The sequence below is a fragment of the Cetorhinus maximus genome, chromosome 17, assembly GCF_964194155.1.
Source record: "Cetorhinus maximus chromosome 17, sCetMax3.hap1.1, whole genome shotgun sequence".
NCBI lineage: Eukaryota > Metazoa > Chordata > Chondrichthyes > Lamniformes > Cetorhinidae > Cetorhinus > Cetorhinus maximus.
The window spans coordinates 12,236,083-12,263,735 of NC_135895.1; the positions used below are offsets into that span (position 1 = coordinate 12,236,083).

General features: G+C 45.0%; 1 protein-coding gene across 4 annotated transcripts in view; it reads right to left on the reverse strand.

The window, feature by feature from the left end:
* Positions 1-17,795: 17,795 nt before the first annotated feature.
* Positions 17,796-27,653, reverse strand: part of miga1 (mitoguardin 1) — a 96,171-nt gene continuing 86,313 nt past the window's right edge. For 3 of the 4 annotated variants that reach the window (XM_078560710.1, XM_078560711.1, XM_078560709.1), the window contains 3 exons: positions 25,077-25,130; positions 22,202-22,318; positions 17,796-20,589 (listed from right to left, as the gene is read on the reverse strand). In XM_078560710.1, coding sequence (XP_078416836.1) covers positions 20,380-20,589; positions 22,202-22,318; positions 25,077-25,130 — 381 coding nt within the window. In that variant the 3' untranslated portion in view covers positions 17,796-20,379. The remainder of the gene's footprint in view (positions 20,590-22,201; positions 22,319-25,076; positions 25,131-27,653) is intronic. The other variant, XM_078560712.1, reaches the window with a different exon arrangement.

The following is a 27,653-nucleotide window of genomic DNA, read 5'->3' on the forward strand; positions in this document are numbered from 1 at the left end:
GAGATTATGCTGGAACTGTATAAAACGCTGATTAGGCCACAGCTAGAGTATTGCGTGCAGTTCTGGAATCCGCATTATAGGAAGGATGTGATTGCACTAGAGAGAGTGTAGAGGATATTTACCAGTATGTTGCCTGGGCTGGAGAATTTTAGTTATGAGGAGAAGTTGGATAGACCAAGGTAATTTTCCTTGGAGCAGAGGAGATTGAGGGGGGACATGATTGAGGTGTATAAAATTATGAGAGGCATAGATAGAGTAGACAGGAAGGAACTTTTTCCCTTGTTGGAGGGATCAATAACCAGGGGGCATAGATTTAAGGTAAGGGGCAGGAGGTTTAGAGGGGATGTGAGGCAGAATTTTTCACCCAGAGGGTGGTGGGAATCTGGAACTCACTGCCTGAAAGGGTGGTAGAGGCAGAAACCCTCATAACATTTAAGAAGTATTTGGATGTGCACTTATGATGCCACATGGCATACAAGGCTATGGGCCTAGTGCTGGAAAATGGGATTAGAATAATTAGGTACTTGTTTGACCAGCGCAGATTCGATGGGCCGAAGGGCCTTTTTCTGTGCTGTAGACGTCTCTGACTATATGAGATGGGGGGAGGGGCAAGGCCATGGAGGGATTTGAAAGCAAGGATGACAATTTTAAAATTGGGCATTGCTTAACCAGGAATTGGTGGTATAGACAGGCAGCAGTGCTTTGAATGACCACAAGATTTCGGAGGGTAGAACTAGCCAGGAGTGCACTAAAATAATCAAGTCTAAAGGCAATAAAGCCATGGATGAAGGTTTCAACAGTGGATAAGCGTGGCACGGGGGAATTCGGGCAGTTTTACAAAGGTGGAAATTGGCGATCTTATTTATGGTGGGCATATGTAATTGAAAGTTCATCTCGAGATCAAATATGGCACCAAAGTTATGAAGAGTCTCTTAGGATTAAAGGAGCGCAGATCAGGATGTACCAGCAAATAATTAAGGTGAAAGAATGCAAGGGTTTTAGTGTGGACTAGGACATCAATGGTGGTGGAGAAGCCATGATTTAACAAAATAGTGACTGCAGAAATGTCAGGATGAATTGTAGGCCAAAGGCTGAATTTAAAAGTGGTAAGAGACTTGAGGGAGAGTGTTTTTCCAGGGGCGAACATGGAGAGAAGTGGGGTATTGGGGGCGGGGGGGTGATGAGGGGGGAATACAGGTAGAGAACGAAACAAGCAAATGGTTGCCTTAGTGATAGAAACAATGGGAGTAGCAAGGCTGAGTGAGATGACAAGAGCCTGGGGCAGTGAAAATATTTTCATTGCTGCAGCAAAGAGCTAGCATGGACAAGGTGGGCTCAATAGCCTCATCTGGGCTATGGTTCTATGGGTTGAGTCAGTTGCTGGGGGAAATTTGCAAGTAAGGAAAGCAACAAGCAGCAACTTGCATTTATATAGTGCCTTTAACGTACAAGCAAACATACAAACATATGAATTGGGAGCAGGAGTAGGCCACTCGGCCCCTCGAGCCTGTTCTGCCATTCAATAAGATCACGGCTGATCCAATTTTAACCTCAGCTCCATATTCCTGCCTACCCCCGATAACCTTTCACCCCCTTGTTTACCAAGAATCTATCTAGCTCTGCCTTAAAGATATTCAAAGACTCTGCTTCCACCACCTTTTGAGGAAGAGTTCCAAACACTTACGGCGCTCTGAGAGAGAAAAAAAATCCTCATCTCTGTCTTAAATGGGCGACCCATTATTTTTAAACAGTGACCCCTAATTCTAGATTCTCCCACAAGAGAACACATCCTCTCCACATCCACCCTGTCAAGAGCCCCTCAGGATCTTATGGGCGGGATTTTCCCTCCGTCGGGGGTGGGGGGGGAAGTTGAACCACGGGCGCGCAAGAGGCACGCCTCCGATCGGCGCCCCAAATTGGGGGCGCGCCGCCAATTTATGTGGGTGGGCCAATTAAGGCCCGCCCAGCATGACGTCCGCACAGAAGCGCTGTGCGCTCCCTGTGCGGGCGGGGGGAGGATTCCCTAAGCCGAGAGTCCACTCTTTTGCGCATGCGCACGAAACAACGCACTCATCTCCCTGAGGCTAAGTGCTGCCTCAGGGAGATCGGCCCTACTGTCAAAAATATTAAAAATAGAAAAGAAAATTCCCTGACATGTCCCCCCATGTGACACTGTCCATAGCATAGCTTTTTAAAAAACTTTAATAAAATTTTTAGAAACCGGCATGAAACCTCATCCCGCCCGTGGACGAGGTTTCATGCTTTTTCTAATGCCGGCCAGGGCTCCCGGCCTGCCCGCCAACCCTAAGATTGGATGGGCAGATCCATCAATTACTTCAATGACTCTGTCAATGGCCTCAGTTGGCCATTGACAGGTCGGCGGGCACAGAGCTGATTTTGCTGAGCCCCCGCCTACCTGAAAATTTAAATGGGGCAGGGTGACTTCAGGAGTTCCGCCCAAGGTCACCGCGCATCATTTTACGCGTCAGCAAGCGGGCCCCGCCCCCTGCTCGTCGACGGGAATATCCTGCCCTACGTGTTTCAATCAAGTGGCCTCTTACTCTTCTAAACTCCAGCAGATACAAGACTAACCTGTCCAACCTTTCCTCATAAGACAACCCTCTTGTTCCTGGTATTAGTCTAGTAAACCTCCCCTGGACTGCTTCCAACACATTTACATCTGTCCTTAAATAAGGAGACCAGTACTGTACACAGTACTCCAGATGTGGTCTCACCAATGTCCTGTATAACTGAAGCATAAGCTCCTTACTTTTTTTTTTCAATTCCCCTATCAATACATAATAACATTCTATGAGCTTTGCTAATACTAGAATAGTAAATATTAGTAAAACTTTCTGAGCCACTTCATAGAAAGGTAATCAGATGGAAGTTATCATCTTGCCAAATAAGGAGATATTAGGGGAGCTAACCAATAGCATGGTCAAAGAGGAAGGCTTTAAGGAGTGTGTTAAAAGATGAGAGAGAGAGAGAGAGAGAGAGGCAGAAAGGTTTGGGGAGGAGATGGAATTCCAGAGATTAGGGCCAAGAATTCTAAACTTCTCATCTATTTCTGTTAACACAACAACGAGAGCCGTGACATCATTGGGACCATCAGCTTAATGGAGTGCCTGAGGATTGTTCATTGATAGTCAGAAACCTAGACTGAATTACTATCAAAGCTGTATGTTAATCTAGCTCCTGCGTACTATCAGACTCAAATATCTTTCCAAGCTTGTAACTGCAGTGATACCAGCAGGGAATAGAGGTAATTGAAAATACAATGGAGCAACATGGTGGGGGAGTTAATGTACTGAGCGCGTGGAATTCGATGGGCTGAATGGTTTTCTCCCATCGTTTATTTTTCCCCTGCATTATCTATGTTCACTCCGTATATTTGAAAACTTTCCTGTCTGTCAAACTACAGACTGCCTGTTTCAAAGTGTGATTAAAAACATGAAAGGGAAAGACAATTATTTCATTTTGGTATTTTTTTGACCCCAAGGTGGAAATTTACAAGCACCCGCCAGTCCTATAAACGTCCCTCACCAATGGCAATTAACTTCCAATTGACCTCAGGATGGTGCCTAACACAAACACCAGTTAGTCCTTGTGGTCTTAGGCTGGCATTAGCAGAATAAACCTTTGTGATTTTGTGGTGTAACATTCTTTCCATTTTAAAACAGTCTTGATCTCTTGTGAAAAATGCCATGGGAAATCTGATGTCTTGCTAAAGAGAGAAATTCAATACCATTCAAGTCATTTTGAATTCTAAACCTGTTCCCTAAATGAGAGATGGGGAAGAGGTATCTTGCTTTCCCAACACCAACTTGCATTTATATAGCACCTTTAATGTAGCAAATGCCAATGTGCCTCCACAGGAGGCGATACACCATATTTACAAATGGATAATAATTGATCTTGAAGTGATCCAAGTAGGTTGTACTTTTCACTTTTATTTCAAGGTGTTTGTCTGGTTTGCAATATAATCATGTGCTGGGTAGTTGAATGAAGATAAAAGCTATTGTGCTTCCAGGCGATGGTTGAAAAATCCAATCACCTGGGTGTATGTAAGCATTGCTAAAAGTAGGACAACTTGGAGCTCAGTGTCAGGGAGAACAAACAAAAAATAGGAGACAAAGTATAACTACCCTGAGGGAATGCCACTCAAGAAGTTTACCAATTGACTGGCATACTAAGCTCAAACTGTCCACACAATGGCCTGAAACCCAAAACTCTACACCGCTCCCTCTTATGGACTCGAGTACTTCTATTACCCACACTTCAGGATAGTGTTATCGAACAAAATTAGATTCTGAGCTACATAAGAATTATGTGACACACTATGACAGATTACCAAAGGTTTGGCCTAAGATGTTGGTTTTGGGAAGCATCTGAAAGGCGGAGAGAGAGGTGGAGACAGAGAGGTTTGGGAGGGAATCCCAGAGCTTTGGGTCTAGGCAGTTGAAGGCACGAACCCCAATGATGGGACGATCAAAATTAGGTATAAGCAAGAGAACTGAATTGGCGAATTACTGAGATCGCGAAGGCTTCTGGAAGAGGTTACAGAGATTGGGAGGAGCGAGGCTAGGCGGGAGTTTGAACAAATGGATGAGAATTTTAGAAGCAAGACGTCACTGGATCAGGAACCATTGTAGGTCAGTGAGTGGGTGAATGTAGGCCAGTGATGGGTGAATGGGACTTGGTGCGAATAAGAATATCAGAAGCTTAGTTTTGGCTGAACTCAAGTTTATGGAGTTGGGAGATGGGTCAGCCAGGCGAGCATTGGAATAGTCAAGACTAGTGCTAACAAAGGCATGGATGAGGGTTTCAGCAACAAATGAGCAAAGGGACAGACATGGCCAATATTATGGTGGTGGAAATGGGCAATCTTAGTGATGGCACGAATATGTGGTGGAAAATCCACCTCAGGGTCAAATATGACACTGAGGTTGCAGGCAGTCTGGTAAACTCAGACAGTTGTCAGCAGGATGGATGGAGTTGATGGCTTTGGATTGGAGTTTGTAGCAAGGACCAAAGGCAATGCTGGTATGGAGACCTGGCAAACAAGGCATTGCGCATAAAATAGGTACAGAACTGGTGGGGGCAACAACACATTCCAGGATTTTGAGAGGAAAGGGAGCTTGGAGATTGGGAACTGGTTTGCAAGGACAGAGGGGTCGAGGTTGGGTTTTTTGAGTGTAGGCATGATGACAGCAAGTTTGAAAGGGAAGGAGAACGATATCAGCTAACATCGGGGCCAAGAAGGGAAGTTAGATCACTCACCACGGTACGAGTGTGTGGGTAAGTTGCCATTGTTGCTTCACCTCTGAGAGTGTGAGTTCTAGTCCCCACTGCAGGGATTTGAGCATGTAATCTCGGTTGGTTTTATTTATTCTTTCCTGGGAAGTGGGTGTTGCTGGTAAGACCCAGCATTTGTTACTCATCCCTAACTGCTCTTGAACTGAGTGGTTTGCTAGGCCATTTCAGAGGGCAGTTAAAAGTCAACCACATTGTTGTGAGTCGAGTCACATGCCGGCCAGATCAGGTAAGGATGGCAGATTAGTGAACCAGCTGGGTTTTTACGATCAATGATAATTTCATGGCCTCCCAAGGACTATATTCCAGGTTTTATTAACTGAATTTAAATTCCACGAGTTGCCATGGTGGGATTTGAACCCGTGTCCTCACAGTTTAGCCTGGGCCTACTAGGTCACCATCTCCCCTGATGATCCAGTGTTGGTACTGAGGGAGCGCTGCACTGTCTGAGGTGCCATCGTTTGGATGAGACATTACACTAAGGCCCCGTCCGCCTTCTCAGGTGAACATAAAAGTTTCCATCGCAACAAAAACAGAAGAATGCTGGAAAATCTCAGCAGGTCTAACAGCATCTGTGAAGAGAAAGGCAGAGTTAACGTTTCGAGTCCGTATGACTCTTTTCCAGGGCTAAAGAGAAGTAAAAATGTGATGTAATTTATGCTGTTTAAGGTGGCGGGGGGTGGGTGGAGCAGGCGAAGCTGGATAGAAGGCCAGCGATAGGTGGAGGCAAAGCAGATTGACAAAGGTGTCATGAACAAAAGGACAAAAGGGGGTGTTAATGGTAGTGGTGAGGGCTAAAGGAGGTGCTGATGGTGGCATTAAGGTAAGAAAGCAGAATGTGATAATAGCAGGACAAGGGTAAGCACTCTGGAAAGAACAACATGAGAAAGTGACAGATGGCCCTTGTGGGGGGTGGGGTGGAGGGAGGGGATGGTCGTGGGGAAAAAAGATTGAAAATAGGGTAAAGGGGGGGGATAAAACAATGAACACATTTTTAAAAATGAAAATAAATAAAAATAAAAATAAGTGGATAAAAATAAAAACGAATATTGAAAAAAAGGGTAAAAAAGGGGCGAGGTTAGAGGAGAGAGTTCATAGCCTGAAGATATGTTCTTCTATCTTCGACTCCAGGCATGGGATTAGTTAGCAGACAGACTGTAGACATACTTTGGTATCTGCTTAACACTTGTTTATTAGTACTGCATCTGAACAGATTACAGAGTAGGCAAGTTGCTCCTAGGCAATGGTTCCAACCTCTCTCTCTCGAGAGAGAGAGAGAGAGTCTAACACGTGACTGATTGATGTCGGTGTTACATCATCGTCTATGTCTTACATTAGCATATCCCATCTATTAACCTTTGACGCTACACTCTCCACACCATTTTGACATTAAGTGAAGACCAGAGTGCAACAATATTAGTGCTCACAAACCCATGCTCTAACCCTGTTTACCTACTCACCAGTATACTGTAGAAAACCTAAGCAACCATCAAATTAAAGTTCTTATATATGGACACATGGGGTGAATGTGAACAGCAAGGGGGATGGAGAAAGTTTAGAGAATTTTCTGGAACCAGGTCAAAAAATGTTGCAATAAAGATCTTTTTAATTCCCAGCCTCAGTACAGTCAGTACAGAAGTTCACATTTTCCAGCTCGTAAAACCAGGTTCAGCAATGCCCAGCTTCTGAGCCTGGCTCTCAATTTGTGAACTTATGCAGTGGCATTGACAAAAATAATTGTCGACTTGATCAGAACATAAGGCATTAACAGTGACTTATAGTGACATAGTGTGAACCTATAGAGTTCAAAGTGTCCAATATGTTATATAAATATTTTAACACTCTGTGAAAATGGACTATTTGTTAAAAGGAACAAGTGCACATAATTAAGAATATTGGATAAGATGTTTTTCTGTTAGAGAATTTGAGTGAGAAGAATACCAACTCCTACCTGATTTAGGAACGCAGCTTTCCTATGTGCTGGCTGTGGCTCAGTGAGTAGTAATCTCAATACTGAGTCAGAAGGTTGTAGGTTCAAACACTATTCCAGAGACCTGATTAGGCTGACACTTCAATGCAGTACTGAGGGAGTACAGCACTGTTGGAGATGCCATCCTTCAGAAGCGACATTAAACTGAGGCACCATCTGCCCACTCAGGATGATGTAAAAGATCCTATGGCACTACTCAAAGAATTGTGCGTTTTCCCCTGGTATTCTGGCCAGCATTTATTCCTCAGCCAACATCACTAATGTTGATGATCTGGTCATTGTCACATTACTCTACATGGGACCTTTTTTCTGGAACAGTAACTATGGTTTAAGTGACATGTTGTGAAAGCATTATACAAATGCAAGTACTTTTGTATGTTTTACATCCAACTGAGAAGGCAGACAGTACCTTGGTTCAACATGTCCTATTATCATTATAGTACAGAAGGAGGCCATTCTGTCCACTGAGTCCATGCTTGCTCTCTGTAATCCAAAAGATGGCACCTCTGACAGTGCAGCACTCTCAGTACTGCCCTAAATTGCCAGTCTAGATTGTGGACTGGTCTTTGGATTGAGTCTTGAACCCAAGCCTTTTAGCCACTGTTGTAATGTAGGGAACATAAGAGCTGATTAGCATACAGCAAGCTCCCACAAGCAGCAATGGAGTAAGTGACCAGTATTATGACACAGCTGATGGTAAATGCTGAGCTGTTCAAATCCCAGAGAGAAACTTAAAACAATTATCATAACCAATTTTTGCAATTTGTACGTTTCAAAATGCAGGCTTTGAATTCAGTTATAACAAGACCACCGAGACTAAAAAGGTTTTTATACAACTAAATTAAACATTTATTAATTAAAAGATTGTAAGCACATACATATGTCTACAAATTACTACTATAATAAAACGTCTAAAGATCCCCCAATTAATCTGACTCCCAGTTATACCTCCGTTAAGGCAATAGTAAAACGCATAGATTTAAACAGACCCCTGGCAAAGCATACCCTGGACAGTCACATTCAAAATTAGTTTCTTTCAGCTCTGGGTCCTTGCAGACAGCAGCTTGAGGCTTACAGGCTGGAGGCTTTGGATCTTAGAATCCTGCTTCTTTTACCAACAGCCTTCCCTTCCTTTATACATATTTTCCTCTTTGAATGCAAATTCTCATTGCATCACTAGGTCTTTTTGAACTGTACCTCTTCTAGCAATAGACCCTTTCATAGCACCAATTTTATTAGTAAGCTTTGGAAAAAATAAACACATTGGGAAAAATTTTCCCCCCCGTCGGGGAAGAGCTGGACCAGGCGCGAGTGGGCGGGCTCCTGATCAGCGGCCCCGGTCGGGGGCGTGCCACCATTTTATGTGGGCGGGCCAATTAAGGCCCGCCCAGCGTGACGTCCGCCAGAAAGCGCTATGCGTTCCCTGTGCGGGTGGGGGGTGGACTCCCTCAGCCGAGAGTGTGCTCTTTCGTGCATGCACACGGAAACAGCACACAGATCTCCCGGAGTCTAAGTGCTGCCTCAGGGAGATCGGCTCCGTTTTGAAACTTTTAATAAAGGAGTTAAAAAATTTTCCCTGCCATGTCCCCTCATGTGAACCGTCACATGAGTTGGGACACGTCCATAACTTTTATTGCAACCTTTCATTAAAATTTAAAACCCCTCATGAAGCCTCATCCTGCCTGTGGATGAGGTTTCATGTTTTTTTCACAAGCCCGCCTGGGCTTCCGGCCTGCCCGCCAACCTTAAGGTTGGACGGGCTGGTCCATTAATGAGCTGAATTGGTTTCTTAATGGCCTTAATAGGCCGTTGATAGGTTGGCGGGCGCGCAGTCGAGTCGGCGTCACGCCCGTTGACCTGAAAATATAAATGATGCGGGGTGACGTCGGGAGTTACACCCGACGTCACCCTGTGTCATTTTACACGTCGGTGTGTGGGTCCTGCCCCCCACACACCGACAGAAAAATTCTGCCCATTGTTTGGCCTCTCCTGGCTAGGTGTAATATTTCACCCATTCTTTTGAACGGTTTATTTAAAAATGCAAATTTCCCCCTTTACACGTCACCTTCTAACTTCCCTATGTGTACCTAATTAACGTTTCAAACCAACTTCTCTTTTATACATCAAAGCCTCAAGACCAGCTGGCTTTAATCCAATTAAGACACACACAGATAAACACAGACATCACTAGAACTCTATTTTAAAATAATTTCCAATAACATTGTAGGCATTATTATATCTTCTTGACACCAGATAGTCTGATTATAGTGATGTTTGTTGAGGGGGAAATATTGACCAGAACCCTGGGAGAACCTTTAGTGCTCCTTCAAATGGTGCCACGAGATTTCTCATGTCCACCTGAAAGGGAAGACGAGGCCTCAAAATATGGCACCTTTGACAGTGCAGCACTCTGTCAGTACTGCACTGGAATGTCAGCCTAAAGAAAGTCGGAATATTAAGTGCAACATGTCGCTGAATTTCTGATGTGCAGTTCCTGTAGGAAAGCTTGCCTCCCAGGAGTATGAAGTTTGATGACTCCTCCTCAGGTTCATCCTGCAACCACCTGATAACAAAATAGTTCTTTCGTAATTTCCCACAAGGCAGGTAAAGCAAAATTCGCTTTTGTTTGTTGGCCCTCCAAACATCCTATAGAGATGATTACAGAGCGCGTCTGCATGCCGATCCCCCAGATTGGTAATTCCATTTTGGCAAAAAAATAAGAGATGGTCCCTTAGATTTAGGTCCTTTTAGATCAATTTTACTCTGGCAACCTTTAATATTTTTAAAAATTTGATTACGTGAGAATGGTTTAACAATGATCAGGCTCTCTTCTGATAAATAGATCCCAAGCCAGATGGTGAATCATGAAACTGGACACAAATCTTTCTCTTGATCAAAGCAAAATACTGCAGATGCAGGAAATCTGAAATAAAAACAGAAAATGCTGGAAAGGCTAAGCAGGTCTGACAGCGTCTGTGGAGAGAGAAATAGAGTTGACGTTTCGAGTCCGTATGACCCTTCTTCAGGTCTCTACCTACCAGACCAGCCATAAGGCTTTTCAGCGGCTGCAGGGTTAGGGCTTGCTTGGGGAAGGGGGAGAAGCGGCTTCAGGCAAGGAAAGAGGCTGCAGGGTGAGGGCTGTACTGGGGAAGGGGAGTATCCCATGGGCGTGTGTGGGGGCACAAGCTGATCTGTGCAAGCGGCCTCCAGATGGTGAGAGCTGAGGAGGCAGTCTCCAGAGGAGATGAGGCCAGATGGAGATGTGAGGGTGTGTGTGAGAATGGGTGGTGATGTCCCTTGAGTTGGCAGTGAGTGAGATGCCAGTGAATGTGTGATGGGCTTGAGTGTGTGGGTTTAGAGTGATGAGATGACTGCCTTACCCTGGCGGCACAGATGAGATCATTCATCCTCTATCTGCATTGGATGGCCAACCTCTTCTGTGCAGCATTGGCACCGATCACCACTGCCACCACCTACTGAGCCGGAGTGGTAATATTGCTGCCCCTCCTGCAGCCACAGCGGGGGTAGAGGACATCACGGCGGGCCTCCACGGTGTCCAAAAGGCACTCGAGGGACACGCCAGTAAACCAGCAGCTGCAGTCTTCTTGTCTTTCGGGGCCATGTCTTCTGTGCAGCAGTCCTGGGCTGGAAGCGCTGAGAGATGTGCACGGCTGCACTTTAAATATGACACCCGGCATGATGAAGCGACGAGGTGATGGCGTGGCAGATGAATCAGAGCCCACCTGCCATTAAAAAACAGTGTGTTTCGTGGGAATGCATGATTAGTGAGGTGGGAATGGGACATAAAAAGCTGCCATTGCGGCCGGCAGGTAAAATGTCTTTTTTCCAGCCTGTTACCGCACTTTGTGCAAACCTGGGATGATTCTGCCCTCTGTCCTTTAGGAACTGAGTGGAGGCTGTCCTCTGTGGAACAGGACTGCATTCTGGAGCTTTAGGAACATTTGCTTAACCTTTACAACTCACCGGTTAGGCCTCAGGAGGAGTATTGTGTCCAATCCTGGGCAGTGCATTTCAGGAAATATGTCAAAGCCTCGGAGAGAACACAGATATACCAGAACCATACCACGGCAATGTGATTTCACTGAGGAAACCTGGGCTTGTTCTCCTTATAGCAGAGAAGGCTGAGGGGAGATTAAATAGAGGTGCGCAAAATATTGAAGGTTTTGGTAGACTGGATTGGGAAAAACTATTTCCACAAGCAGGAGAGTTGGTGACCAGAGAGCACAGATTTAAGATAATTGGTTAAAAGAACCAGGGAAGAAACGAGGCAACTTTTTCTGAAGCAAGGAGTTGTTATCATTTAGAATGCACTTTCGGAAATGGGGAGGCTGGTGAAAGCATATTCAATAGTGACATTCAAAAGGGAGTTGGGTAAATGATGGAAAAGCAAAAGTCTGCAGGGCTATGGGGAAATGGAACTAACTGGATAGCTCTTGCAAAGTGCTGACACTAGGTCGGTGGGCTAAATGGTGTCTTTCTCTGCTTAAAGATTCCAATGAGTTCACTTCATTTCTAAGCATAGTTAACATGTTTGGGCTGTGTCAATGATTGGGCAGGCTGTATGTTGTCTGTGGAAAGAGCAGAGTTGAATTATTATTATTATAAGGAAAGCATTAGTGTCTGTTTAGTCTGTTAGAGTAGCTTCAGTTTGTAAAGCATTGATTCCCACAATATCCTTAAAGTTTCTACACATTTCAATGTAGGTTTATTTTAACAAATGCCTTCAAAGTTTGGTTCTCTGAATCACGACATAATTACAGATGAGAAAGGCAATATGGCCCATCTTCATTTGTCAGGCTCGATGATAGTGTCCAGTTATTCCTTAAAGGATTCCAGGATTTTTTGCTTTCACTATTCTATCTGGGGGAGTATTTTACATCTGATTACATTCTGAGTGAAGAAATAAATCCCTGTTCTGTCTCAGAAAAGTACCTTCCTCTACTTTGAACCTATGTTTCCCTAATTCTACTCGAACGATTTAACGTAAAGCAGTGTTCTAGGTTTACTTTCCTGATATCTTTTATGATCATATAAACCTCAGGAAGATTGTCTCCTTTCTAGCCCGAGTTTCATCAATCTTTCCTCATAACTCAAATCTCTGACATTGTCACCTCTGCACTGCCTCCTGCACTTCGATGTGTCTCTTGCACCATAGTGACCAGAACAGGATACCGGAATCAAGGTGCAGCCTGACTAGATCACAAGAAAGTTTGATCGTGACTCCCGCTGACTTGAGATTCCGTTGCTTTTCCGCAACATGTGATTTTGTTGAGTGCCGCTCTGGTTTGGTTGGACATGTCGAGGGTCAAGTCTGCAAAGACGTTGAGGACTCTTTTGCTTTCGTTCTTGGCTATTTCAACATCGTTTGTGAAGAACACAAGTAGACATTTCCTTCCTCTGTGTAATATTTTACACTTGGCAGCATTAAATTTCATCTCCCATTGTTCTGTCCACTTATATGTCTTGTCCAAATCATTCTGTAATTTTTGGCTTCCCTCTCCTGGTTTGGCGTTGCACTGAGTTTCTGAACCTTAACTAAAGAGATAACCCCCCCCACCCCACCTCCCTCATACCGCTCCCCTACTCTTAACATCACCCCTCTACAAAGGACTTGCTGTTTCCTGTCCCTCCACCAGTTCCTTATCCACTCCCAGGGTTTAACCTGGATCCCCAGAGTTCAGAAATAAAAAAGAGAAAATGCTGGAACCACTCAGCAGCTCTGACAGCAACCGCAGAGAGAAAGATAGAGTTAACGCTTCAGGCCAATGACCGTGCGTCAGAACCGAGATAAGTTAGAGATGTAACAGGTTTTACGCAATGGCAGAAGCAGGGGGAGGCAGGAGGCCAGGCGGTGAAAGATAGAAAGGAAGAAAGAGAAAAGGAAGAGGCTGGAAGGCAGGAGAGATCAAATAACAAAAGGGATTATGGTGCAAGGCTAAAAATGGATGGTAATGGGACAGGTTAAAAACCAAAGAAAGATCTGGAGGAGCTGTAAATGGGGAAAGTAGAATCATCACCAACAGCTGTCCAAGGACAAAGCAAACAAGAAGAAAAAAATACAAAGAGAAAAAAATGCAGGCAGAAGTTATGATCTGACCTTACAGCTTTGAGTTTTGGAAGTTGAGGCACACACATCATGGAGCTTCCTACAGTCCACCTGGACTGCCACGTCCTCAGAGGAGTCAAGAAAGGATGGTCAGGCAGGATCCTCCCCTTCTGAGCCCACACTGACAGCCATTCACTTGCTTAATGTTATACAGGCCATCCTTGAATTTACTCCATTGTTTTACATGGAGGACATCTGCAAAGGTCTGTGGTGCCTGTGTCTGTTTTGCACCCCCCCCCACCCCCACCACCCCCACTCCCTTATCAATAATGGGCACCACATGATCACCTAAACTGTTGGAAAGAAAGAAATTGCGTTTGTATAGGATCTTTCGTGACTTCAGGATGTCCTGAAGTGCTTTATGCCCAATGAAGTACTTTTGAAGACTGATCACTATTTCAACGTAGGAAACAATTTGCTTGCAGCTAACTCCCACTAACAGCAACGACTAGATAACCTGTTGTTGAATTATGTTGATTAAGGGATAACTACTGGACAGGTCACAGCAGAGAGCTCCCCCATTTCTTCTTTTAATAACACCATGGAATCTTTTACATTTATATGAAGTTTATATCTCATTCAAAAGATGACACTTGTGTCAATATAGTGCTCCCTCAGTGTTGCAAGGCATAGACCCTGCAGTGGGAACTGAACTCACTGAGCTACAGTGGGCACAATACTGTTAGTACTGAATTAATATAGAATTTCTCCATCTGAAATTTGTGAGAGCTATTAACTGCTTTGCTTGAAACTGAGTAACCTGTTAAAATACCGCAGGAAAGCATTTCAGATGAACGTTGAATGATCGTGTTGCAATCTTTCTGAGCTGAATTGAAAGGTTAAGGTGACCCTGTAGCCGTACTTGCAACTGAGTTCTTGGATCGCAAAACTGAGATGTGAGTCGGGATAAGATGTTAGAAATTGGCTATGCTCGACTCTAGCCAGTCTGGAAATATTTCTTCACACAAAAAGTAGTGGAAATCTGCATTCCTCTCCCAGAAAGCTGTTGAGGCTAGGGGTCAATTGAAAATTTCAAAACTGAGATTGATGAGTTTTTGTTTGGCAAGAACATTAAGGATATGGAATCAAAGTGGGCAAATGGAGTTAAGATGCAGATCAGCTATGATCTAATTGAATGACGGAGCAGACTTGAGTAGTTGAACGGTCTCCTGTTCCTACGTATCTCTCCCTCATCTTTCTCTTATCGAGAGCATAAAATCCCAGGGGAGAACAATATCTCCTGCTATCTCACTCATTGCACAATGTTTTCCCAATGTGCTTGGTGGTTCACCATGTGGTACCCTTGACATAGATCCTGTCTTCCTTACCTTTTGGTTCATTGAAGAATCATCAGTTTATTGCTGAAAAGAGAGACATGTTGACAAAGCTTTTCATCTGGCACTCATCTGGACAAATGCAAGAATGCCAAATTTCAAACAATCACAACAATATATACCACAGGAGAAAAGGGTACTGATTGTTTGGCAAATCAGCTTTGGCTGAGGTTTTGCTATGGAGAAAGTAACAGGGAACTAAAGGTTCCCCAAGCTCTAGGGTAATTCAAAAAAGGCACAAAGCTTGACCATATTCTTTTTGTTTGCAGAGAATGGGTCCCCATGTATTAATGTACGTTGCTTCTAGCAAGTGCTAATGAGCCACATTACGAGCTCAACTGACTGTCTTAAGTTGGTTGTTAATGTAGCTATTAGCGCACTCAGGATTGTTCAGCAGGTGCTTCCAATGGCAGAATCACATCTGACAGTAGACGTTTTGTTTTGGGTTTTGCAAGCGGTGTACTCTGCCTATTACGCACAACTAAAGGAACCTACTGTTTGAATCAAAGAGCTAATCGCTGGTTATTATCACATTATGGAAACTATGTTTCAGGACCAGCCTGATCTTTCTGAGGCCCGATCAAAAATCAGAAAATCAAGCGTGGAGATTCCTGGGCAGCTGAATTATTTCTGGAGCTGGTTAATCCAAAGACTCTGCGGCCCATGTCACCTCACACACCAGATCCTGACCTCCAGATAAATTTCCATCCTTCTTGTACTGACCTCTTGGCTGGGAATTCCTGCACTTAGAAAATAAGCAGGGATCAGGACCGTTTCCGGGTCCTGAATTGCTCGCACCACCCGTGCACCTAGGTCTTCTGGAGGGTGTCAATTAAGAGCCATGTCCAATTCGGGAAAGCGACCAGGTTTTAGTGTTGGGAGGGGCATTCAGCACAGCCTGTGGAAATGGCTGCTGGCTGCCTTCATGGTGTGGGCGCTCCTGAGGGGACAGCAGCGGGACTGGGCCAGCAGCAGTGCATTGGTGGAACCTTCAGTAGGAGGGAAGCGGCTGCCATTGCATCAGGTACAGCAGTAGCAGAAGCATCAGTCTCCATGAACTGGCTGCAATAGCATGTCTTCTGCTTAGGGATACATGAGCATTGAGAATTCTTACCAGCAAACGATTAAAAGACCTCAAACGTTTTGCAGCTTGGGCCTCCTGACACAAGCAGGTGGCCTGTGTGATGCTGGGAAACTTGCCCATGTGTTGTCCATTTATTCTGTGTTTGAATATGTGAGTCTGGTAACTGATCCATGCTCACTGTGCTTGATTAGTTAAGTCTGGGTGTGGACTCAGAGCAAAGTAAACAGACATGACAGAAGCTACTTGACGCTGAGCTGTAAGCATGAGTGCAGACGTTTTGTGATTGCAGAGATATTTTGAAACTCTTGTGAACAAACCCGTTGCGCATTTAGAAACTCGTGTCATCTGTGTGTTGCTCTGAGGAAAAATCAAATGTATAAAATATACAACAGCCTCCATGCATGAAAATGACTGTTTTTGAGGCCTTAACTGTCTTAATTGCCTGCCCACCTCCCACAGGCAGGTTACTGATTCCACTCACAAATTGAATTCACCTGGAGCTGGGAACACATCCAGGAGCTGTCCCAAAGTGATATTGCCCTATTTTCCCAGGTCCCTCTCCTCCATAATCGCCTCCAGAGCATTCTAGGGACCTCCTCTTCATTTCTAAGTCTCCCCAATAAACTACTCAGCCTTTCTGTTTCTCTCTGCTCCTTCTAAACCTTTACAAAAACTTCTCCTTTTGTCTACTGTGTACCACCTCCCCGCTCCCCAATCACATGTGCCTTGCTCAGTGAGGTCTCATCATAGAATCTTACAGCACAGAATGAGGCCATTCAACCCTTTGTGCCAGTGCTGGCTCTTTAAAGGAGTATTCCATTTTTTCTGCTCATCCTTCTCTTTCCCCATAGCCCTGCAAAATTTTCCTCTCCAAGTACATATCCAATTCCCTTTTGAAAGTTACTATTGAACGTTCTTCCATCGCCCTTACAGGTAGAGCAGTCAGGATCATCTCCTTATTCTCTTTGATCAATTTTTTAAACATCAGTTTTGTCAAATGTATTTATTATCAAAAATCAATTTCATCAGCTCTTTTATCAACTGTCTTAAATTTCCAACATAGCGAATGGCCCTCTTGCCACTGGAAACAGTTTTTCAGTATTTACTCTGTCAAAACCCTTCAGCATTTTAGAACAACTCGATTAAAACTCCCCTTAACCTTCCCTGCTCCGAAGAGAACGATCCAAATCTTTCTTCTTAAGGTAAAGCACTCAAGGTGCAAGTGACTGCCCAAATATAAGTTGCTGTTGCATTTGAAATCTCAAACAAGAGTGCACATGTTAAAATCAATAACATAACAGAGAGTAGTTAGTTTTTTTTTTAAAGTGCTTTACTTTACTGAAGAGGTTCATCAACTCATTGTGCTCTTCAACAATGCAGCAGTGAGCGCAAGGAACTGAAGTTGGTGTTTTGAGACAGAAATATCAAAAAAAAACAAGACAATACATTTCGCGAAGCTCTTTTACCGATCCAGGAAGTATAAGACAACTTTCATTAACTGTTTAAAGTGCCTTAAAATGCCACGTAAATGTGTTTTTTAAGAAATTATCATCGTACATTCACAGCATGGACAGATTAGCGCAAATCCAAAATTCAAGTAACCATTTTAATAGTGAATATCTAGTGTGTGCTTTTATTCTTAATAGGGAAGTGCTGAGATGAGGTGCTGTGGAGCAGTCTATATATATATATATATATATCTATGTAATATATGCATCTGGAGGTATAGATACAGATATATAAATATGTACACAGTCACATTATGGACCATAGAAAAGCAGACAATACTAAGCACATAAGCAGTTGCTCGACACAACAACCGAGTTGTCTAGGGTTGCCACCTATGCTGTTTAAGGAGAGAGTGTGGGGAGTATTTCCGACAGGTTAACCCGATGGAGTGGATTGTCCTCCCATTCTAGGACCCGCCTGACTTTCATCTGTTCGAAATCAGTGGAGCAAAAGTGGGGCAGGTTTCACAACGGGCGGACAATCCGCTCTGACACCCCTGGCAGTGAAGGTGCAAATCAGCCCTTCTAAGTCGTTTGCCCAATCTGAATTGGGTGGTTGGAGTCAACTGCACACCTTTGTCACTGATATTTAACAGACCGTTAATGTGCCCTTAATAAATTCCTGTGCGTTATTTTTAACACAGTCATTAACTTCACAGAATGTCCAGCACAAACGGGCCATTGGGCCCAACTGGTCTATTCTGGTGTTTATACTCCACACAAGCCTCCTCCCGCCTTCCTCCATCTGTTCCTGAGAACATAACTTTCTATTCCTTCCTTCGTCATGCGCTTATCTAGCTTCCCCTTAAATGCACCCATACAAGTTTATTCTAAATGGGTTAACCACACACTGATAAAGAGCACAGAGAGGAATTTTACTGATTGCATTAACCAGCGGTATGCAGAGAAGAAAACGCCCACAATACTGACTTAATTCCTGTGTGTGATGACTGGGAGACATCAGCAAAGCAAACATCAGAACTCAAGATGTGATTCCATCCCTGCTACCACATATTTCATGCCCCGATATTATCCCAGCCCATGCCTCAGCTCATCCCATTCCTTTTCTCCGCCCCATCCCACCTTTTTTATTTTCATCATCCTGCTTCGCCTACACTGACACTATTCCATCCTTTTGCCACTATTTTACATCCACTTCCTTGTCTTAATGTAATTAATACCCTGGCCTACCCTATTGCACCCTTGGCTTGACTAAATCCCACTCTTGCCCTGATTGCCTTTCTCTGAACATCCAATCTCCTCTCTGACTCTATCTGCCCGACATTGCCCCAACCCTATTCCATACTCCCACTCTCACTACGTTCCAACCACAATCCTTTTATTACCCCACCTTCAGCTCCAAACTTAACCTATGCCCTGCCCTGACTTTACCCAATCCCCTTTCCCCATCTCTATACTGCCCTCTGTTCCATCCCTGTCCCATACCAACCTCCGCCTTGCTTTAATCTTGTGTACTGCCCAGGAATAAGATTGATTCAAGGTGGCAACCCTAACAGTACAGTTTTCCTACTGGTCAACCTCATTACCAGAGAGGAATAACAACATGGCAGACGATCCAAAGATTCACAAAGTTTATTGCAGGTAATATAGCTACTGGAGTACCCCCCTCGGCAAATCAAAAATCATTCAAAATTGCAACTGGGATCTCCAAGCTGGACATGGTCATACAAAGCAACACAAAGACTTTATAAAAATCCTGGATACTGTCTTTGGAAACCTCCCTGAGTCTATAATTAATTATAGGCACCGTGCAACGTGTTCCGTCGTCTTTGCCCCAGGATAGGTGCTTCTTTGAGGATTCCCCGTCACAGGACGAGAACAAATTTGCTTCGCTGCACTCTGTCTGGTTCCCACCGTGAAGTGGAACCAGGCCCCAGCACTGTCTTGCGCTTTGAAACCATGCTGTGTGAAAGCTAACATGTGAACACAAGTTTATAGGCTTTTGTTATTCATTCAGTCACAGGGTGTGGGTGTCGCTGGCTAGGCTAGCATTTATTGCCCATCCCTAATTGCCCTTGAGAAGGCGGTGGTGAGCCGCCTTCTTGAACCACAGCAGTCCATGTGGTGTAGGTACACCCACGGTGCTGTTAGGAAGCAAGTTCCAAGATTTTGATCCAGTGACAGTGAAGGAACGGCGATATATTTCCAAGTCAGGATGGTGTGTGGCTTGGAAGGGAACTTGCAAGTGGTGGTGTTCCCGTGTGTCTGTTGCCCTTCTCCTTCTAACTGGTAGAGGTCGTGGTCTTGGAAGGTGGTGTCGAAGGAGCTTTGGTGAGTTGCTGCTGTGCAATATCCTGTCTGCTATTTCACTCGATGTGTTAAGATTGAGGATTGCACAGAGCAGCCTTCAGGGCCTGGTGCCCCACATAGTCTTAATTCAGGCCCCTGATCAATTAATTACATTGCTGATACCAACAGATCTTGGCATCCTGATTTGGGAGCTATCTACCAGATAAAGAAAGATCTCGCATTTATATAGTTCCTTTTGCAACCCTAGGATGCCCCAAATTGCTTACAGGCAGTTAAATACTTTTGAAGTGTTGTAATGGAGGAAAGGCTGCAACCAATTTGCACAGAAGAGTAATGAGATAAATAACGAGGTCTCGGTTGGGGGATAGGTATTCGTGAGGACACTGCAGAGAACTCCCTCGTTCTTTTTTGAACTATGCAGTGGGATCTATTAGGGAGCAGGTAGGGCCTCAATCTGATAACACCCCTTGCAAAAGACAACACTTCCTCAGTACTGCATCTCCGCACAATGACAGCCGCGTATTGTGTTCAAGTCTCTGGAATGTGGCCCGAAGCAACACTGCTGAGAACAACCCTTTGCAAACATGGGAACAAAAGCAGCAAGGAAGAAATGCAACTCAATGATTAGTGCTTCAAGGGCCATCTTGCCAAGGCTTGGGGTCTACAAGTGGCCCCTGGGCCACAATTTACAGACACCCTTGCGTTGAGCATTCACAGGATAACCTTCACACACAGTTCAAGGTTTCGGTTTACTGCGCATGTGCTTCCAAGGGTCCATTGGGCAGGGAGATTCCAACGTACCCATTCAGATGCCTCAGGCTGTCCGTTCCAAGGTAAGCCATCAGGAGCTCAGTGCGACGCTGTATCAGGTGTAAGATGTCCTCAGCAAGACATTCAGTGCTAGTGTACCTCACCTTTTCAAAATCAAAGATATCCTTCAAGAAGAAAAGAACTTGTTCCTGTAAAGGTTATCAAAAATATCTCTTAGCTTATCGGTCGCATAGCTTCATCATATAGCAACACTGGTCTACAATGTACATGACATTAATTATGCTTTCTGCCTGCTTTGGTGGTGAAGGTGAATCTTAAAGATCCCATAGCACAATTCAGTGTAAGGGCGTCTCGCAATGTTCCTGCCAACATTTAACCAATGACATAGGAAAAAGATGAGCTGCAATGTAAAATGGCAATAATAATAGTAAAATACCTGGAAAAACTCAGCAGGTCTGGCAGCATCTGCGGAGAGGAACACAGTTAACATTTCGAGTCCGTATGACTCTTCAACAGAACTAAGTAAAAACACAAAAGAGGTGAAATATAAGTTGGTTTAAGGGGGGTGGGACAGGTAGAGCTGGATAGAGGGCCAGTGACAGGTGGAGATAGCCAAAAGATGTCATAGACAAAAGGACAAAGAGGTGTTGAAGGTGGTGATATTATCTAAGGAATGTGCTAATTAAGGGAAGAAAGCAGGACAAGCAAGGTACAGATAGCCCTAGTGGGGGTGGGGTGGGGTGGGGTGAAGGGAAGGGATCGAAATAGGCTAAAAGGTAGAGATAAAACAATGGATGAAAATACATTTAAAAATAATGGAAATAGGTGGGAAAAGAAAAATCTATATAAATTATTGGAAAAAAGGGGGGATCGGAAAGGGGGTGGGGATGGAGGAGAGAGTTCATGATCTAAAATTGTTGAACTCAATATTTAGCCCGGAAGGCTGTAAAGTGCCTAGTCGGAAGATGAGGTGCTGTTCCTCCAGTTTGCGTTGAGCTTCACTGGAACATTGCAGCAGGTCAAGGACGTAAAATGCTGTTTTCCAGTTCAATAAAAATGACAGCGTTTTAAAAGTCACAGGGTAAATGCACCAGGATGATACCACAGGAACTGCAGTAGGCCATTTATCCCCTGGAGCCTGATCCCCCATTCAAATAGATCCTAGTTGACGTACCTCAAATCTATTTAATCACCTTAGTTCCATACGCTTGACACCCCTACCTAAAAATCCATTGAGCTCCAGTTTTGAAAGCTCCAATTGTCCACAGACATTTGGGGGAGAGTATTTCAGTCTTCTACCACCCTTTGTGTGAAAAGGTGCTTCCTTATTTCCCGCCTAAGTGGCCTCGCTCTAATTTTAATTTTGACTCCTCATTCCTGAACCATTCACCAGACCTTATCAAGTTCTTTTTTAACCTTTTAAACCCCTCGATCAGATCACCACCTTAATCTTCTGTACTCCAGGGAATACAGGGTCTATGCAACCTGTCTTCATAAGCGTAACCCTCTTGGCTCTGGTGAATCTGCACTGCATCCCCAAACAGGACGATATATTCTCCCTGGGATATGGTGCCCACGATGCAGTCTGACCAGGGCTTTATAGAACTGGAGTATAATGGCCATCCCCTTTGTAATACAGAGCCCTTGAGATAAAGAGGGCCTCTATCACTCACCTTAACATGCACAAAATTTTCCCTTACCACCCCCCACCCTGCCAGAAGAAATGGCTTCATACACAAGAAGGTCACCAACAAAGAGAATGGGCAGAATGTTCAAACGGGAAGAAAAAGACTGAAGTACCTTAAAGAAGCAGCACAAATCATAGAGGGAGTCTCTGGGTCCTAAGAATCCCCAGGCCAAGATTGGGCTGATGTGCTCGCAAACAGCGTAGAAATGAGCGATGAAGCCATTGGGCACCTGCCAGAGTCAAAGCACACAAGACAGAAAGAGGAGTGGCTAAAGCTTTTACTGGAAAGACCTGGAGCTCAGGAGTACAGCAATACATTTTCTCAACTCTGCCAGCAGAGGTTAACACACGTCAGTCACTAACAAAGACCTCCTCTCACTGCTGAGTTGAATTTGAACCTGCCAAACTCATTTCCCATAATGCTCTTAAATCCAGTTGACAGTGGAAATGTTGATCACCCATCGGTCAGGACTGGTTTTGAAGCCAGGTCCTTGAGGTAGAAGCACAGTATCTAACCCACTGCGCCGCCAACTGATGCTAAACTAGGGGCAGTTCTGTTCAACTGCTCAACAAGTGCAATGTCCACCTTGCCCCCTTTATTTCATAGAATCTTACAGCAGAGAAGGAACCCATTCAGCCCATCGTATGTGTGATAGCTCTTTGAAGGAGCTGTGCAATTTGTTCCATAACCCCCGTTCTTTCCCTGCATTTTTTTCCCTTTTCAAGTAGTTATCCAAATCCCTTATTAAAGTTACTATTGAATCTGCTTCCACCATCCTTTCAGGCAGCACGTTCCAGATCATAACAACCCCCGCTGCATCATAAAGATTTCTCCTTATCTCCCAATCTTTTATAAGGATTTATTTACAGAGACACAAAATGGTGGTGCGGACCTGATCGGCACAACCACGGGGGGAGGTAGTTTCTGGCCTATGTAATACTAGCAGGGCTACATTTATCAACTTTAGGGAAAAGTCAACATTTAAACTTGCTCTTTGTTATGTTTGGGGAAATAAATTTGTCTCTTTCCTTAAAATATATCATTGTAAGAAAATGGAAAGTTGCTACTAAAGAGGTCATCCTCTATAATAAAGCTGTCGACTATCACAGAGTACAGCTCATGATTTATTGAACATGCCATGACAAAGCTTACTGACTTTAGGAAGGATATCAAGGCCGTGGACACGAAGGGATTCACAAAAATTATCTTTAGTGGCGGAACTGGAGAAACTGGGGCTCCTTTCAAAAGAACAGGAAAAGCTAAGAGGAGGTCTGATGAGTTTTGATAAAGTAAATGCTTCTATTTGGCTAATGAGTTGTCAACAATAAGATAAAGAGTTAAAATCATAACCAAAAGACTGAAGGGAGAGGATACCATAAATTTTTTTACACAGAGGGTTGTTAGCGCTTGGAATGCCTAGCCAGAAACAGTGGTGGAAGCAGAATCTGTAATAGCCTTTAACAGAGAAGTTGATGACATTTTGATATTTTTTTAATGGCTATGGGACCAGACAGAGCCAGCAGAGGTACGATGGGCTGAATGGCCTTCCCCTGTGCAGTAGAATTCAATGATTCTATGACAATCGTGATTTTATTCCCAAGTACTTTAAAAGTAAACATTACATTTCATGGGATTCTTTTCTAATTCTACCACTATTGACAAAATTGAGGCTGGAAATTGAGATAACCAACAAGCAACTGCTCAAGACCCCTATCGTTGGGTGGAATTAATGCTCCCCCCTCCCCCCCCCTTGGCAAGTATGGTTGCAGGGGGCGTTTAATCAGGTGGGGGGGGGGGCACCAGGTGGGGACTTGGCCAGCTTCCCGCCTCCTCCCCAGTTAGGATTGTGGCGAGAAGGCCCGTGGACTCGAGGGCCTAATTCCCACCGGCGCTGGTATTTACCCAGTGGCTGCTGGGAAGATCGCCATGTGGGAAAGCACGACAAGCAAACCCGCGCAGCGCCGCTTGCCGGCTCTGGGGAGGGGGGGGGGGGTCACTGGTTCAAAAGCCCTCAGTGCCTGATTGAGGGACCCTGCATCGAGAAGTAGTGGGCGAGGCAGGGTGGGGTGGCCCCTTGCCCTTGCTGCCAGTACCTCCACCACCCTGTGAAACCACTTTCCGCCATTTTCTCACCTGTGACTGAGACCCTCCTCGCTGGTGGGTGCGCTACCAGTGGCAGCAGCCACCACCTCCCCATTTTGGGGGATGTGAGGAAAAACTATTTTACCCAGAGGGTGGTGACGGTCTGGAATGCACTGCCTGGGAGGGTGGTGGAGGCGGGTTGCCTCACATCCTTTAAAAAGTACCTGGATGAGCACTTGGCACGTCAAAACATTCAACGCTATGGGCCAAGTGCTGGTAAATGGGAGTAGGTAGGTAGGTCAGGTGTTTCTCACGTGTCGGTGCAGACTCGATGGGCCGAAGGGCCTCTTCTGCACCGTGTGATTCTGTGATTTGATAGAGATGCCGGCCTCTGATTGGTTGGCAGCTCTCAGCAGGCGGTCCTTCCGCTCCTGTGGTCCTTGGTTCAGGGAAAGGCCCACCGTTGTCCTGTCAAGTGCCTGAGTGGCACTTGATGTGACGGGCCTTCCCTTAGAGAGGCAGCACGGGGCTCTTGATGCCTCTCCAGCCAGTGGGCGAGACACCATTGCCTCCATTAAATAATGCCCCTTTAGTCTAAACGGGATCAATGGCCCATTACACAGCCCCACGGATTACCCCCTTTGCAGTGCCAGACCTGCTAGCGTGTATTCTGTGTTCCACTCCTGCCCAAGTAATGAAATGCCACCTCACTGGTTGTCTCAGCAGGGTAAGTGTGAGGGTCTGTGCTCTATACAACGTGCTTTAGAGATTGCGGAGTGCACCCTGGAGCATTTTAGGTTTTTATTAAATGGGACATATGGAAAGCTACGCACCCACAACACACCTGAATTTGTGCTGTATAAATGTCGCTTATAGATTTGGAATGTTTTTTTCCTCATACCCACCTTCATTTGCTGTTTCTTGCTTTTCAGAACAGACCAACAACTTGAAGCCACAGCCTGAAACAAGGAAACAAAAAAAGAAATAGATGAAAAGGATTGATTGTCTTGCAACTGAGATTGAAAGAACTTGCAGTTGTGTAGCGCCTTTCACAACCTCGATTTTGTGCTCAAGCGTCTGGAATGGGAGTCAAACCCATGACCTTCTGACTCAAAGGGGAGAGTGCTACCAACTGAGCCACTACTGACACAAAGGGGCAAAAATTCTGCAGCACCTACTCCTGTTCCACACTTGGGGTTGGTGTTTTAATGGGTGGAACATCACATCACTGGCTGAGAGTGGCCAATCTCCCCAGAGTCTGTCAGGAGGAGGCACCACAGAATTTCCAACTTGGCTCAGTTGGCAGTACTTTCAGGGGACTTTGTGCTCAAGCTCTACTTCAAGCCGCGTATAACAGGTCTGCTACACTCAACTAAACGACATTAATTACTTTAACTAATTGCGTGTGATGTGTTTGTCAATATTCCTGTAGCTAACTACAAGCCTTTCTGTGTTTTCCAAACTACATTTTTGGTTAGAGGAGAGCTGGTATAAAGTGGGGTGAATATAGTCGCCTCCTGAACTTTCAGCAGTTTCAGGGCATGTGAAGGTCTGAGGTAAGAATTCCTCATGTCATAGAATCATACAGCCGAGATTGAGGCCATTCGGCCCATCATGCTTGCTCCTTGAAAGAGCTATCCAACTCGTCACACCCCCACCACCATCCTCCCCCCCTCCCCGCGCCCCCCCCGCCACCGAGCTTTGCCCATAGCTGTGCACATTTTCCCTTTTCAAATATTTATTCAATATCCTTTTGAAAGTTACTGTTGAATCTGCTTCCAACGCTTTCAGGTAGTGCAATCCAGGTGGTAACCACTCCCTGCATAAAAATAAATTCTCCTCATCTTTTTGAGTCTTTTCTTGCTATAGATATAGTTACATTGTAAACGTGCTGATCAGGATTTCAACCGGTCAGTGGAAAACCTCGTGAGCTTTCTTAAGTGTTTTTTTTTTTGCTTAACACAGAAGCTCGAATCTTTAGTTAGTAAACTAAAGGAGGAACTTAAAAATATAGTCCTGAAGGTAGATTGAAAATGGGCAGGATTTTTCAGTCAGCGTTGCGGGGGCGGGCCCGACATGCCGATGTGTAAAATGATGCGGGGTGACGTCGGGCGTGCGTCCTGACATCACCGCGCTGTTCGCGATGTTTCGTTCAGCGGGCGCGCGCTGGAGTCGGCTGTGCCCCTGCCGATATTTAAAAGGCCTATTAAGGCCACTAAGGAAGTAATTAAGGTCGTTGTTTAAGCTGCCCATTGGTGGAGCAGGTGAAAAGGCCAAGCAGCCTTCGCGTTTTTTTAGGAAACCTCATCCACGAGCGGGATGAGGTTTCCTAGAGCTTTTATTAATTAAATATTGTAAATTTCCAAAATATAAAAACATGTCCCATCTCATGTGACACAGGGACATATTTAATTACATTTTTAAACCACTTATTTAATAATTTCGGTAGCGATTCAATCTACCTGAGGCATCTCCGTGCCTCAGGGAGATTGAAGCGCTCTTTCGCACACAAGCGCAAAGGAGCGCTGGCCCCGACTCTCCCTCCTCCCCCCCCCCGTCCGCACAGGTAGCGCTGAGCGCTATGGCTTGCATCTTACTCTGGGCGGGCCTCAATTGGCCCACCCACGTAAAATGGCACCAAGGAGCCAATCACAGGCGGTGATCGGTTCTGCGACACCCCCGCCCACTCCCGCTGAGCCCGTCCACCGCCTGAAAGATTCAGGCCATAAGGAATAAAGCTTATCCCAGTTCACACTTGTAAATGATTACGCAAGTCTTTTTTTATACGGGTGGGTAATTTTTCATCCTTGGATTGTGGGCATCGCTGGCTGGGCCACCATTTATTGCCCATCCCTAGTTGACCTGGAGAAGGTGGTGGTGAGCTGCCTTCTTGAACTGCTTCAGTCCATGTGGTGTAGGTACACCCAGAGTGCTGTTAGGGAGGGAGTTCCAGGATGCTGACCCAGCAATGATGATAAACGCTCATATATTTCCAAGTTGAGATGATTTAGAAGGCAACTTGGAGGTGATGGTGTTCCCACATTGCCTTTGTCCTTCTAGGTGGTGGATGTCGTGGGTTTGAGAAGTGCTCTCAAAGAAGCCTGGTAGTGCATTATAATTTGGAGGCTACAGGGTCAGAGATGATCACTGAGAATTGGAATTGGCTAAGTATTCGAAAAAAGGAAGAGTACAAGAAATTGGGGGGTGAGGGGTGAGGGGGGGGGGAATAGCAGGAAAGCAGGGTTAGAGTTGACAGTTCCAGTTAAAGAGCTGTGAATGGCTGAGGCACAAAGGGCCAAGTGGCCTCTTTCTGTGCTGATGGTCTTAATAACCCCAGCGACCTGCACAGAAGACCAACCCGCTACATGTGTTGCAGCCCCACCTCTTATGTCCCTTAACCGAGGCCAAGGAGGCTGATCAATTGTAAAAACAATGGCAGCAATAGAAGGCCAATATGCTGCCCATATCCCAAAGAACAAGAA